Source organism: Schistocerca gregaria, chromosome 10 (assembly GCF_023897955.1).
Source record: "Schistocerca gregaria isolate iqSchGreg1 chromosome 10, iqSchGreg1.2, whole genome shotgun sequence".
NCBI lineage: Eukaryota > Metazoa > Arthropoda > Insecta > Orthoptera > Acrididae > Schistocerca > Schistocerca gregaria.
Window position 1 is genome coordinate 139610364 of NC_064929.1, and position 14399 is coordinate 139624762.

At 42.4% G+C, this 14399-nt stretch overlaps 1 protein-coding gene across 2 annotated transcripts in view; it reads left to right on the plus strand.

The window, feature by feature from the left end:
* The window catches only part of LOC126293489 (uncharacterized), a 48435-nt gene that overhangs the window by 14459 nt on the left and 19577 nt on the right, over nt 1-14399 (plus strand). For both annotated transcript variants that reach the window (XM_049986743.1, XM_049986744.1), the window contains 2 exons: nt 4599-4780; nt 13863-13939. In XM_049986743.1, coding sequence (XP_049842700.1) covers nt 4599-4780; nt 13863-13939 — 259 coding nt within the window. The remainder of the gene's footprint in view (nt 1-4598; nt 4781-13862; nt 13940-14399) is intronic.

Below are 14399 nucleotides of genomic sequence, written 5' to 3' on the forward strand. Positions count from 1 at the left end.
CGGCACCCGTCCTTGGAGAACCTCATCATTTTTAAACAGCTCCGTGCCCGTGCCCGACGCCTTATTCGCCAACGGAAGCAGGAGTGCTGGGAACGGTATGTTTCCACCATTGGCGTCCGTACCTCTGCATCGCAGGTTTGGGCTAAGATTAGGCGACTCCATGGCTATCGGCCGCCTGTCTCTGTCCCTGGGCTTTCGCAGAATGGAGTGTTGTGTACTGACTCCGACACGATTGCGGACCGGTTAGCAGCGCATTTTGCTCAGTGTTCCGCATCTACGAATTACCCACTGGCCTTCCACTCCCGGAAAGAGCGGTTGGAAAGTTGGAGGCTTTCCTTTCACACGCGCCACGTGGAGTCGTACAATGCTCCTTTCAGCGACTGGGAATTCGAGAGTGCCCTATCTGCTTGCCCTGATACGGCTCCTGGGCCAGACCGCTTCCACAGCCAGATGCTGAAACACCTCTCTGTGAATTGCCAGCGACGCCTCCTAGATGTTTTCAACCGCATCTGGGTTGATGGTGTGTTCCCGTCTCAATGGCGAGAAAGCATCGTCCTCCCCATGTTGACACCTGCCAAGAACCCGCTGGAGGTGGACAGCTACCGCCCCATAAGCCTCACCAACGTTCTTTGGAACTTGCTAGAACGTATGGTGAGCCGGAGGTTGCGTTGGCTCCTCGAGTCTCGAGGCCTTCTGGCTCCGTCTCAGGGTGGGTTCCGTAAAGGCCACTCTGCCGTCGATAATCTGGTCTCCCTAGAGTCTGCCGTCCGTACAGCCTTTGCACGCCGCCAACATCTGGTTGCCGTCTTCTTCGACATGCAGAAGACGTACGATACGACTTGGTGATATCACATCCTGGCCACACTTCATGGGTGGGGTCTTAGGGGCCCGCTCCCGATTTTTATTGAGAATTTTCTGTCGTCTCGTTCCTTCCGCGTGCAAGTTGCTGCGTCCCACAGTTCCTCCCGGGTCCAGGAGAACGGGGTCCCACATGGGTCTGTCCTCAGTGTCTCCCTGTTTTTAATTGCGATCAATGGGCTCGCTGAGGCGGTGGGATCGTCCGTCGCAGCTTCGTTGTATGCAGATGACTTCTGCCTCTACTACACCTCCGCTGGCATTGCAGTTGCTGAGCGCCAGCTGCAGGGCACTATCCGCAAGGCGCAGTCGTGGGCTGTCGCGCACGGCTTCCAGTTTTCGGCCGCTAAGACCTGCGTTGTGCATTTCTGCCGGCGTCGCACGGTTCACCCTGAGCCACGCCTTTACCTTGACGGTGAACCTCTTGCTGTGGTAGAGACGCATCGGTTCTTGGGACTGGTATTTGATGCCCGGTTGACTTGGCTGCCTCATATTAGGCAGCTTAAACAAACATGCTGGCGGCATTTAAACGCTCGCCGTTGCCTTAGCCACACCGGATGGGGTGCTGATCGGTCCACCCTTCTCCGGCTGTATCAAGCGCTGATCCAGTCCCGCCTTGATTATGGGTGTGTGGCTTATGGTTCGGCATCGCCATCAGCGTTGCAATTGCTGGATCCCATCCATCACTGCGGGATCCGACTCGCCACAGGAGCATTTCGGACAAGCCCTGTTGACAGTTTACTTGTGGAGGCTGGTGTTCCCCCATTGCGGATCCGGCGCGACCGACTTCTGGCCGCTTATGCTGCCCACGTTTGTAGCTTGCCAGGGCATCCCAACTACCGTCTCCTGTTCCCGCACTCGATCGTCCATCTTCCGGACAGGCGGCCCCGGTCAGGGTGTACGATCGCGGTTCGCATCCGGGCTCTACTGTGTGGGATTGAGTTTTTTCCTCTCCCGCCTGTTTTCCGGGCCAATCTCCGTCTGCCCCCTTGGTGTGTGGGCCGACCATGCATTCGGCTGGATTTGGCACAGGGTCCAAAAGACTCGGTCCCTCCTCCGGCCCTCTGCCGCCGCTTTGTTTCTCTCCTTGCCGAGTTTCCCGGATCTGCCGTGACCTATACCGACGGTTCGATGGTCTCTGGTCGCACTGGTTACGCTCTTACTCTAGAGGATCATTGTGAGCAACGGTCGCTGGCACCCGGGAACAGTGTATACACTGCCGAGTTGGTTGCCATCTATCGCGCCCTAGAATATATCTGCTCCCGCTCAGGTGAGTCCTTTGTCATCTGTAGTGACTCCCTGAGTGGTTTACGAGCTCTTGACCAGTGCTTTCCTCGTTCCCGTCTGGTGATGGCCATCCACGAGTCGCTCCATGCTCTTGCCCGTTGCGGCCGCTCCGTGGTCTTTGTTTGGACCCCAGGTCATGTCGCTATCCCGGGCAATGAGCGGGTTGACACGCTGGCTAAACAGGCAGTGAGTTCACCGGCTCTGGAACTCGGCCTTATGGAGTGTGATCTCCTGTCGCTTTTGCGCCAGAAAGTGCTTGGTGCCTGGGGTGACGAGTGGCGCACCCTGCCCACGCCCAACAAACTTCGGGCGGTGAAGGAGACGACCGGTGTGTGGTGCTCCTCCATGCGGGCCTCTCGGAAGGACTCTGTCGTCCTCTGCCGGCTGCGCGTTGGCCACACGTGGCTGATGCACGGCCATTTGTTGCGCCGGGAGGACCCACCACTATGTCGCTGCGGGGCAGCTCTGACAGTGGTCCACATTTTGGTGGACTGCCCGCTTTTAACAGGACTCAGGCAGACGTTTGCGCTGCCTGATACCCTCCCTGCCCTTTTATGTGATGACGTTGCTATGGCGGACCTCGTGTTGAGTTTTCTTCGGGCAGGGGGTTTTTATCGTATGATTTGAGTGTTTGTCCTTTTATTTCCTGTATTGACTTGGGCCTTTGGCCTGTGGTTTTAAACTGTGGGTTTTAATGTCATTTGGTGGTTGGCTTTTCCTTATTTTCATGGTCGGCCAACCACCTTCACACTCGGTGTGATTTTAGTTCCGTTTGTCTGGTCTTTGTCTGTCTTTCTTGTATTGTGTCGTCCCTTGTCTCAGTTCTCCGTTTTTAACGAGTGACAGTTTTTATTTCGTGTGATTTTATCGTGGAACAAGGGACCGATGAGCTTAGCAGTCTGGTCCCTTCAATCCCACACCCAACCATCACAAAGAGGCCACCTGAAAGTTGCATTTATGTATTTTTTTTTTATATTTTTGGTATAAGAAGTTCATCACTCAAGTATCAGTCGCTGAAGGAGGTCAATGTGACTCTCAAAAATACTCAAGAAAATCGACTTTTAAGTTTTCCAAGGAATTCAAATTTACTTAACATGCAGTTGATTTTTATGAAGGGTTGCGTGGCTCATGTGGTGGTGTTAGAGAACTGTAATTGAGTACTCATTGGAGCTCTGGTTCAGATGTCACTATGATCTTTTTTCTTTAATTCAAATACTTTCATTATTTAAATATAAATTACATCAAATATATGCTGATTAAGACACATTTACTTTCCATTTTTAAGAAAAATGGAAGTCTTTTTCATTACGGTTACATATTGCATACAAAATTTCAGTTTTCATTGCAAACATAAATTCTTAATTATCAATATTTTATAAAACATTGTTAATAAATTTGTAATGTCTATTATTGAAACTATCTTTATTAAAAATGTTTTAAAAAATATTGATAATTCAGAATATGTATTTGCAGTGCATTTGATATCTAATTAGAAACTAGATGATGTGCATTTTTCGTAAAAAATGAGTGAATATCTATTTGATGAATTTTACATTTAAATGAAATAGGTAATTATATTCAATGATAAAAATAAACTGGAAAAAGGCTATAGAGTGATTTGTTCCAGCAATCCATTGTTCACGCAATTACTTACCTCAGACACTACAGAGCAAGCCTCTTGCCCCATCAAAAAAAATCATGTAAGCTCTAGTGAATTATAGTTCCAAGGAAATCTTCAAAGACATTTTTCTTGAGAATTTTTGAGAGTTGAATCGAAATGCTTTGGCTAACTGATATTTGAGTTCTGAATTTGATATATGGTACATATACAAAAAAAAAAAAAAATCACAAAAATCCACTTGCTGGGTGGTCTCCTTGTTTGTTTCAATAGTGCTATCATATTATAGTCAACACAATCAAATCATATTGGCTTGTTAGGTTTAGCTAGTGTGCACTGTACAAATCTTTTGTAAATTAACCTTTTTTTGAATTAAAAAAGCTTTGCACAATGTGTAGTGTATTATAACTGTTATGATAATGGTTCATTCTAGCAAGCCAGTGTTATGATTACACAAACTAGAATATGAAATCTGCCACAAACAAATAGTCATATTGCAGCTTTGTAGTGGTAATAGCTTCTGTTTTTCAAGTAACTGAAGGTTTTTCAAGTAACCTGTACAAAATATAATTTGTCTTCGCTTAAAATTTACAGGTTGATAGGCCATGGTCAATGTATAAAACCCTCCCCTGACATTTCGTCTCAGAGTGCAGGAGACATCTTCCGAGGTAAAGTGGCAGTAGCTCAGAGCATGTCTCCCACAGTTGGAGACGAAATGTTGGAGGAGAGAGTTTTACGCATTAACCACGGCTTACCAGCCCAGAAGTTTTAAGTGAAGACAGTATCGGCCGTGAAAGCCTACATTGTATAATATAATTCGTGTTTTGACATTTTGTAGCCGACGTGCCGTCTCATTTACATTTACCTGCAAAGCCTGACATCAGGTGTGAAACACAGATCACTGTTGGACGCAGCATTATTTCCTCCTGAGACTGACGTGATTAAAGAGTTGCAAAGGATACGAGAGGAGGTACGAGCAACTCGGAACCGTAGAGCGAAAGAAGCTGCAGCTGGCAGAAGGTGAATAAAATGTTCATGCGGGGGATATCTGAGTGTATTTGACTACAGTTGTAATGTAGTTGTTCCTGAGTTTAATGCCACTCCTGTTGTGAGTCAGATTTCTCATATCTAATGACTGAAATGGAATTCTGATCCTGGGAAGATTGGTCCAATGAATTTCTTCTTATCAGGTTACCCTTCATTCAGAGGCTGTTGCACACAGTGACCATTATTTTGATTTGTAAATAATAGATTTCAGCTATCAGTCGTCCTTTGGAATATTTATTGGCAGATGCCTGTTTGTGTGGCTTTTTTACACAATTCATGAACTGTGTACAAATCCAGACAAACAGGCATTACATGCATTTACCAAAAAAGGATAGTGCATTGAGAACAGCTAGTTGCTAGTCGAAATCTAGATCTGCCAATAAATGTTCCAAAGGACGGCTGATAACTGAAATCTATTATTTACAAATTTCTTTTTTAGTTGTGTAATTTTCTGCTTTTCCACTCGTACTAATCTATTTTGTCATCCATCTTCCATCATGAGAGTCTCGCTCTGTTTATCTCAGTAATTATATTCAGTCTTTGTTGTCATTTACCTACTAACAGACCTTTGTAACATTTTAGACTATAATAGTTTTTTTAAAGACATATTGCATGAAATGACTCCTTTTCATATGTGTGTGTTAGTAATGAAAAAATATAATATCTCAAGTTTTCTTGATATGATTTGATTAATGGTGAGCTTCCAGTTGTTCCGCCAAGTAGGTGTTTCCATTTCATGAACAATATTTTGACAACAGCCCCCTTCGCACTAGCTGCAGTTCTTACTTCCCCTTGGCAGTAGACACTGTTGTCGTAGTAGCAGGAATTCACTTACTTGTTTGAATATTCCTCCTTCAGTTGCTGTTTAGAGCAATATTGGATGTGTCAGTACACATTTACAATTAGAGTTACAGTTTGAGCACACACTTTCTTTTACAGTAGGTTTACATATACGCATATTTATAATAATGGAAAACAGAAGTGGTAATTTGTGAGGGGAATAGCTTGTAAAATTGGGGAAAGGCAGACACTCACATGTAGTAGACTGATGTGTGGTGTATAGACAGACACAACAGAAACAGATATTCGTACTAGCTTTCGAGCACTTGCTCTTTCTCTAACAAAAGTACATACATTCACACATGCAACCAAACACACACCCTTTACACACTCCTGGGGCTACAGCATGACAGACTATTGAGTACTTTTATTCAGAGGAGTTGCCTGCACAGATGGATGTTGGGCGGTGGTGTATAGGAAGACATATCAGGCAAGGTGTGTGTAGTGGTATAGTGTGGCAGGTCTTTTGACAGATAATTCAGCTGCTGTACAACAATATGAAAGGGGTTTAGAGGGTAGGGCATGTAAGGGAGACAGAGGGGAGGAAAGTAGAGGAAGGTGAAAAGGGAGACATGGAGGGAAGGGAGAAAGGGTGACAGGTGGGAAAGGGGGAGGGGAAATAAGGTGAGACACTGGGAAACAGTTTAGCAGAAATTTAGGTCAGGGGGATTGCAGGATTGCTGAAGAGAAAATTCTCACCTGCAGAGTTCCATCCAAATGGCTTGTGTAACGAAGCAGCTGTTGATGTCATACGTGTTGTGATGTGCTACATGTTCAGCTAGTGGACGGTCAAATTTGCAGTTCGCCACATTTTAGCAATGGTCATTCATTCATGTAGCTACACAGTTAGTTACTTGTTGGGCCCATATAGAATCCTGTACAGTAATTGCAACATAGCTAATTCATAACACAGCTGCTTTCACGCACAGTCCTGCCTCACGTTTGGTAGGAGATAGTGGGTTGGTGAAGGGGCAGGTCTTGCATCTGAGTCGACCGCATGGGCATGACCCGTGGGGTGCACGATTGGAAAGATAGCAATAGTTGGGTTAGCCAGTTCAAAAGTTGTCGTAATTGGCATAGCATCACAGAAAGCAGAGAGAGACTGTGTTGCTCTCTACAGAGAAACTCGAGTCAGTGGTAGGAGAAGGTGGCTGTACCAGTCAAATCATATTTGGTGTAGATGAAACTAATCTGTTCTGGAAACAAGTGCCTAGTAGAACCAATATCGCATGTGGATTGAAAACCTTTCCAGGTTTTGAAGGTGCCAAAAATCAATTAACAGTGATGGTTGGTGAGAATATAGCTGGTGATAGTAAATTAAAACCTCTCTTAGTTTATCGTTCAGAAAATTCAGGAGCTTTAAAAAATATATATGACCTGGGTTACCCATGATTCAGGAGTCAGATGCTAAAGCTTGAGTGGCAGCTTCCCTTTTTGAGAACTCGTTTTATCAGTACTTCATACATGAAGTCAAATGTTATTGCCAATTAAAACAAATCCTATTTAAAGTGATGCTTTAAATCCTCATGTTACTCTTGTATCAACTCGCATGTGAAAGTTGTATTTTTGCCACTGAATACTACCACCTTGCTTCATCTGATGGACCCTTGATTTGTTGAAACTTCAGAAGTTTATTACATAAGACAATCTTTTGCACATCCACGTAAAGCTATTAGATGAAACAATGAGATCTATTTGAAAGACTTTTGGAAGAAATTCAATGTTTTAGACACCCATGAGAATTATTGGACAATCTTGGAATGAAATTTCACAAAAAGCTTTAAATGGCATCTGCAAAAAACTGTCGTCATGTTGTTTCTCACCACTGAAAACCAGAGGAAATCAGCAGTAGATTCTGATCAAATGGATAACGTGATTGAAGAAGTGGTTGATCTTGCCAGACAATTAAATTTGGAGGTGGATGGTGATCATATTCAAGAACAGCTGGATGTACACAATTGAGAGCTAACAATTAATGAGCTTATATGAATGAGTGAGCAAGATCAAAACATTGAACAGCCTGATTCTTTAGCTCCAGTTCAGTCACAAGATCAAATGTCAGTTGCAGATTTCAGAGGCGGCCTATGTTCATTTGAACAATCGTTATAAATTTAAGAAAAAAATAGGCTCCATTGAAATGAGCATTTATGCTACAAATCGGGGAATAAAAATCTTTTAGCAAGCTCGATGTTGGGTGTTGTGAAGCCTTCTACGTCACAGTAACTTTAGTTTACGTTGTTGCTGTGTACTGAACTATAATTTGTTGTACTGTTGAACATGTTACTGAACAGTTTTCTTTTATATTACATTGCTTTCTTTAGTCCCAATTGAACATAATTTGTATGTATAAAATTTCCAGCACTGGACCCAGACTTAACAGAAATTCCACTTACACGGTTATCACTCACTCCCAACTATTGTGCAAATCTGGGGTATTACTGTATCTTGACTCAGGGATTGGAAAAATTACATTACGAACATGCAAGCAGCAGTGGTCATTTTTAACCTTAGGCAGCATGGATAGTAGTGTTACTGTTGTGGTCTTCGGTCCTGAGACTGGTTTGATGCAGTTCTCCATGCTACTCTATCCTGTGCAAGCCTCTTCGTGTCCCAGTACTTACTGCAGCCTACATCCTTCTGAACATGCTTAGTGTATTCATTTCTTGGTCTCCCTCTAAGATTTTTAGCCTCCACGCTGCCCTCCAATAATAAATTGGTGATCCCTCAATGTCTCAGAACATGTCCTACCAACCGATCCCTTCGTCTAGTCAAGTTGTGCTATAAGCTCCTCTTCTCCCCAGTTCTATTCAATACCTTCTCATTAGTTATGTGATCTACCCATCTAATCTTCAGTATCCTTATATAGCACCACATTTCGAAAGCTTCTATTCTCTTATTGTCCAAACAATTTATTGTCCACGTTTCACTTCATACATGGCTACACTCCATACAAATAATGACTTCCTGACACTTAAATCAATACTCGATGTTAACAAATTTCTCTTCTTCAGAAATGCATTCCTTGCATTGGCAGTCTACATTTTATATCCTCTCTACTTCATCCATCATCAGTTATTTTGCTCCCCAAACAGCAAAACTCCTTTACTACTTCAAGTGTCTCACTTTCTAATCTAATTCCCTGAGCATCACCAGACTTAATTCGACTACATTCCATTATCCCCGTTTTGCTTTTGTTGATGTTCATCTTATACCCTCCTTTCAAGACACTCTCCATTCCGTTCAACTGCTCTCTGCTCTTCCAAGTCCCTTGCTGTCTGTAACAGAATTGCAATGTCATCGGCGAACCTCAAAGTTTTTATTTCTTCTCCAAGGATTTTAATACCTATTCCTAATTTTTCTTTTGTTTCCTTTACTGCTTGCTCAATATACAGATTGAACAACATCAGGGAGAGGCTACAACCCTGTCTCACTCCCTTCTCAACCACTGTTTCCCATTCATGTCCCCTGACTCTTATATCTGCCATCTGGTTTCTGTACGAATTGTAAATAGCCTTTCGCTCCCTGTACTTCACCCCTGCCACCTTCAGAATTTGAAAGAGAGTATTCCAGTCAAGATTGTCAAAAGCTTTCTCTAAGTCTACAAATGCTAGAAACGTAGGTTTGCCTTTTCTTAATCTAGCTTCTAAAATAAATCGTAGGGTCAGTATTGCCTCAAGTGTTCCCATATTTCTACATAATCTAAACTCATCTTCCCCAAAGTCAGCCGACTTCGGGAAGAATTTGCATTAGTATTTTGCAGCTGTGACTTACTAAACTGATAGTTCGGTAATTTTCACATCTGTCAACACCGGCTTTCTTTGGGATTGGAATTATTATATTCTTCTTGAAGTATGAGGGTATTTCGCCTGTTTCATACACCTTGCTCACCAGATGGTAGAGTTTTGTAAGGACTGGCTCTCCCGAGGCCGTCAGTATTTCCAATGGAATGTTGTCTACTCCGGGGGCCTTGTTTCGACTCAGGTCTTTCAGTGCTCTGTCAAACTCTACACGCAGTATCGTATCTCCCATTTCATCTTCATCTACATCCTCTTCCAATTCCATAATATTGTCCTCAAGTACATTGCCCTTGTATAGACCCTCTATATACTCCTTCCACCTTTCTGCTTTCCCTTCTTTGCTTAGAACTGGGTTTCCATCTGAGCTCTTGATATTCATACAAGTGGTTCTCTTTTCTCCAAAGGTCTCTTTAATTGTCCTGTAGGCAGTATCTATCTTACCCCTAGTGAGATGAGCCTCTACATCCTTACATTTGTCCTCTAACCATCCCTGCTTAGCTATTTTGCACTTCTTGTAGATATCATTTTTGAGACATATGTATTCCTTTTTGCCTGCTTCATTTACTGCATTTTTATATTTTCTCCTTTCATCAATTAAATTCAGTATTTCTTCTGTTAGCCAATAGTTTCTACTAGCCCTCGTCTTTTTAACTATTTGATCCTCTGCTGCCTTCACTATTTCATCCCTCAAAGCTACCCATTCTTCTTCTACTGTATTTCTTTCCCCCGTTCTTGTCAATTGTTCCCTTATGGTCTCCCTGAAACTCTGTACTATCTCTGGTCCTTTCAGTTTATCCAGGTCCCATCTCCTTAATTTCCCACCTTTTTGCAGTTCCTTCAGTTTTATTCTACAGTTCATAACCAATAGATTGTGGTCAGAGTCCACATCTGCCCATGGAAATGTCTTACAATTTAAAACCCGGTTCCTAAATTTCTGTCTTAGCGTTATATAATCTATCTGATACCTTTCAGTATCTCCAGGGTTCTTCCATGTATACAACCTTCTTTCATGAACCATGAATAATGGACCTTTCCATTGGTGGGGAGGCTTGCGTGCCTCAATGATACAGATAGCCGTACCTTAGGTGCAACCACAACAGAGGGGTATCCGTTGAGAGGCCAGACAAATGTGTGGTTCCTGAAGAGGGGCAGCCGCCTTTTCAGTAGTTGCAGGGGCAACAGTCTGGATGATTGACTGATCAGGCCTTGTAACACTAACCAAAACGGCCTTGCTGTGCTGGTACTGCGAACGGCTGAAAGCAAAGGGAAACTACAGGCGTAATTTTTCCCCGAGGGCATGCAGCTTTACTGTATGATTAAATGATGATGGCGTCCTCTTGGGTAAAATATTCCGGAGGTAAAATAGTCCCCCATTCTGATCTCCGGGTGGGGACTACTCAAGAGGACGTCATTATCAGGGGAAAGAAAACTGGGATTCTATGGATCAGAGCGTGGAATGTCAGATCTATGAATCGGGCAGGTAGGTTAGAAAATTTAAACATGGAAATGGATAGGTTAAAGTTAGATATAGTGGGGATTAATGAAGTTCGGTGGTAGGTGGAACAAAACTTTTGGTCAGGTGAATACGGGTTATAAATACAAAGTCAAATATGGGGAACGCAGGAGTAGGTTTAATAATGAATAAAAAAATAGGAGTATGGGTAAGCTACTACTAATAGAATAGTGAATGCATTATTGTGGCCAAGATAGACACGAAGCCCACACCTACTACAGTAGTGCAAGTTTATATGTCGACTAGCTTTGCAGACGATGGAGAAATTGATGAAATGTATGATGAGATAAAAGCAGTTATTCAGATAGTGAAGGGAGACGAAAATTTAATAGTAATGGATGCCTGGAATTCGAGAGTAGGAAAAGGGAGAGAAGGAAACATAGTAGGTGAATATGGATTGGGGCTAAGAAATGAAATAGAAAGCCGCCTGGTAGAATTTTTTGCAGAGCATAACTTAATCATAGCTAACACTTGGTACAAGAATCATGGATAGTAGTAATGCGCTGTAAATAGGACTCAGTAACCATACTATATATTATAAAAATTTGTGTGTGTGTGTGTGTGTGTGTGTGTGTGTGTGTGTGTGTGTGTGTGTGTGTGTGTGTGCACGCTCGTGCGTTTGTTTCCATTTTCTACATCTCCTCCTAAACCACTGGACCAATTTCAACCAATCTCATTACTCATATACCTTACTACCAGGTGATAAATGCTGTGGGGATAAGAAATGCACGTATCAAAGGTGTGGGAGTGAGTTTGAAAAAGAAGCATAGCCTGCATGCATGAGTTCCCAGACTTTACACATAAACATTAAGCATAAAGCCAGATGCTGCTTGGCACTGTCATGGAGACACAGCTGTAAATAAACACCTGGGCAATGATGGGTCGCTCCACTAATTTATAGATGAAGGAAGATATTTTTCTTTGAAAAATACCATAGTAATGAAGTAAATATTAAGCTACTAATAGCAGATGGGCAGCAACTACGTAATAAAATTGGGAGGCAGCATTTTTTTTCTTCCAAAGTAACAGCTTTCTTTTTAATTTACTCTGTTAAATTTAAGTGGCGTGAGTGTGAATAGCATTAAACAATATGCTAATAGCCTATTGTTAACGCAGTACACACACTAACTTTGATTAGCTTGTCTTTTGTTAATGTAAGAGTGACATTCAAAAATGATTTACAATTACGTTGCTTCACAAGTTGTGCCCAAACTATGGACACATCCTCTCGTAGGACAATGAACTGAGTCTTAGTACTCTGGACATACAGTACATGGGATTTGTGGAAAGTGTGTATATTGAAATGACAGCATTTGTTTGTTGTTAAGTAGAGAAAGCTATGAACAAGATGAAAGGTGATTCCCTTGGACAAAGACAGACTGCATGGTTTTTGTGGAAGTAAGGAGTAAAAAACAACAGATATTTGTAAACAGTTTAACTTTGGTGCGTGATCGAGAAGCTCCTGTACAGACGAACAGGTAGATCACTGGGTTGTGTAGGGGAAGGGAATATGCACCCAGCAATGAGAGTACTGGTTGTCTGTCGGCAATGTGATATCTGGGCAACATTGAGATTATGTCTCAGTTGATTATGGCTGATAGGTGAATAACCTTTGATGAACTGGTGTGGCAGTCCATTATTCGTAACAATTTGTTTATGAAAGAAGTGTGTGCTTACTGGGTTCCAGGGGACTTGACACGGGCTCATAAAGACAACAGAGTTGAAATCTGTCATTGACTATTGGAAATGAAGAATGAAGATACAGATTTTTTTTTGGAGAACTAGTGGATGGTGTAGAATGAAGATGTCACTATCATGCTCCTGAGAAGAAAGTCCACGCTATGGAAACATCATGGGAGTACCTGGCCCAAGACATTTTGTGCTGCTTCCTCTGTTGGTAAGCATATGATCTCTGTCTTTTGGGACACTTGTGGTATACTGCCGATGGACTGGCTGTCAACAGCAAGATGTACATATGACCCCTTAAAGGATTTGGACTCGGGATTCAGCAAAGTTGACAAGGAAGTTATCATAAGCAGTGCTCCTCCAGCACAATAATGTGCGGCCCCACATTGGCAATGTTATGACTGCAAATTTGACATCACTGGAGTTCATTTTTGTACCACATCCGCCATATTTACTGGAACTCACTCCATACTATTATTCTTTATTCACTAACAGGAAGGATGGTTCAAGGTAAGAAATTTGGCAACAACAGAGAATTGCCGGGAGCTGCCCACAACTGCGTGTTTAATATCCAAAACAGTGGTCCCGTGATGCAGTAATGAACTTACCAGGACAGCTGTCTATTGATGTTTTCGACAGGGGAGGGGGCGAATATATTGCGAGATCTCAAGTACATTGACACATGTGCATTAATAAATAAAGTACAAAAAAACACAATTGTAAATCATTTCTGGATGCCTCTTGACACTCCTTGATGAGATCTACGTAACTGAATGAGAGTGAGTGAGTGAGTGAGTGAGAGTGAGAATCATTATCGAAGAGCATAAAATACTATTTAAATAAACTTAAATGTATTGTTGGTTGAAGTCTCAAAGCAAGAAAAGATTAATTTTAATCAGTTTAATTGGCTATCTTGGTCACTATTCTCTCTCTCTCTCTCTCTCTCTCTCTCTCTCTCTCTCTCTCTCTCTCTCTCTCTCCTTCCTTTCTTTCTTTCAATACGCCTTACATGTTTGTCCACAGCCATCATCCAAATCACATTTAGAAAACATGATACACTGTATCTGTATTGAGATTTTTAAATGTGATTCTGATAATGGCTGTATCCGAAACATGGAAAAACATACATACAATAGCAATCAAAATGAACCATTACATTGACTTATAAGGTAGTTTTATGTTATTTGCAGTAATTTTAATAGCAGTTACGTAATTGCAGGTCAGAACACCACAGTGGCTCAGTGACAGCATGTGATATCAATAGGCGAGGACTGAAACTCTACCAGACAATTAAATGTAAGTGTCAATCAGCAGTAGTAATTTATTACTTTCTGATTAGGCTCCACTAACATCGAACTTTCAAGCAGAATGCTACAAGCAATTTATTTACAGCTGCTCACCATCATAATGTTGCACAATCTTTCATGTTCCATGTGAGTTTTGGATTGATGTCGAACGATGTTGACTCTGCGCCTCAATTTTTCAGCTGGCAACCAGGCAACTTTTAGGTCAATTTTGTGACTGGATATTACTGATGCACGTCACTATGTTTCTAAACGAATGATTGGCACAGCTATGCATCCACACACATGACCCTCCATTGAATTTTGTTACCTCCGCAGAATTATGCTGTATATGAATCATGCTGGCATATGCATGGTGCAGTCACTGAATGCACATGGTCTGATAAATTGCTTGCCCAGAGTTAAAACTTGGCAGTCAAATTGATCAAATTAAGTCACTTAACGTGGCACTG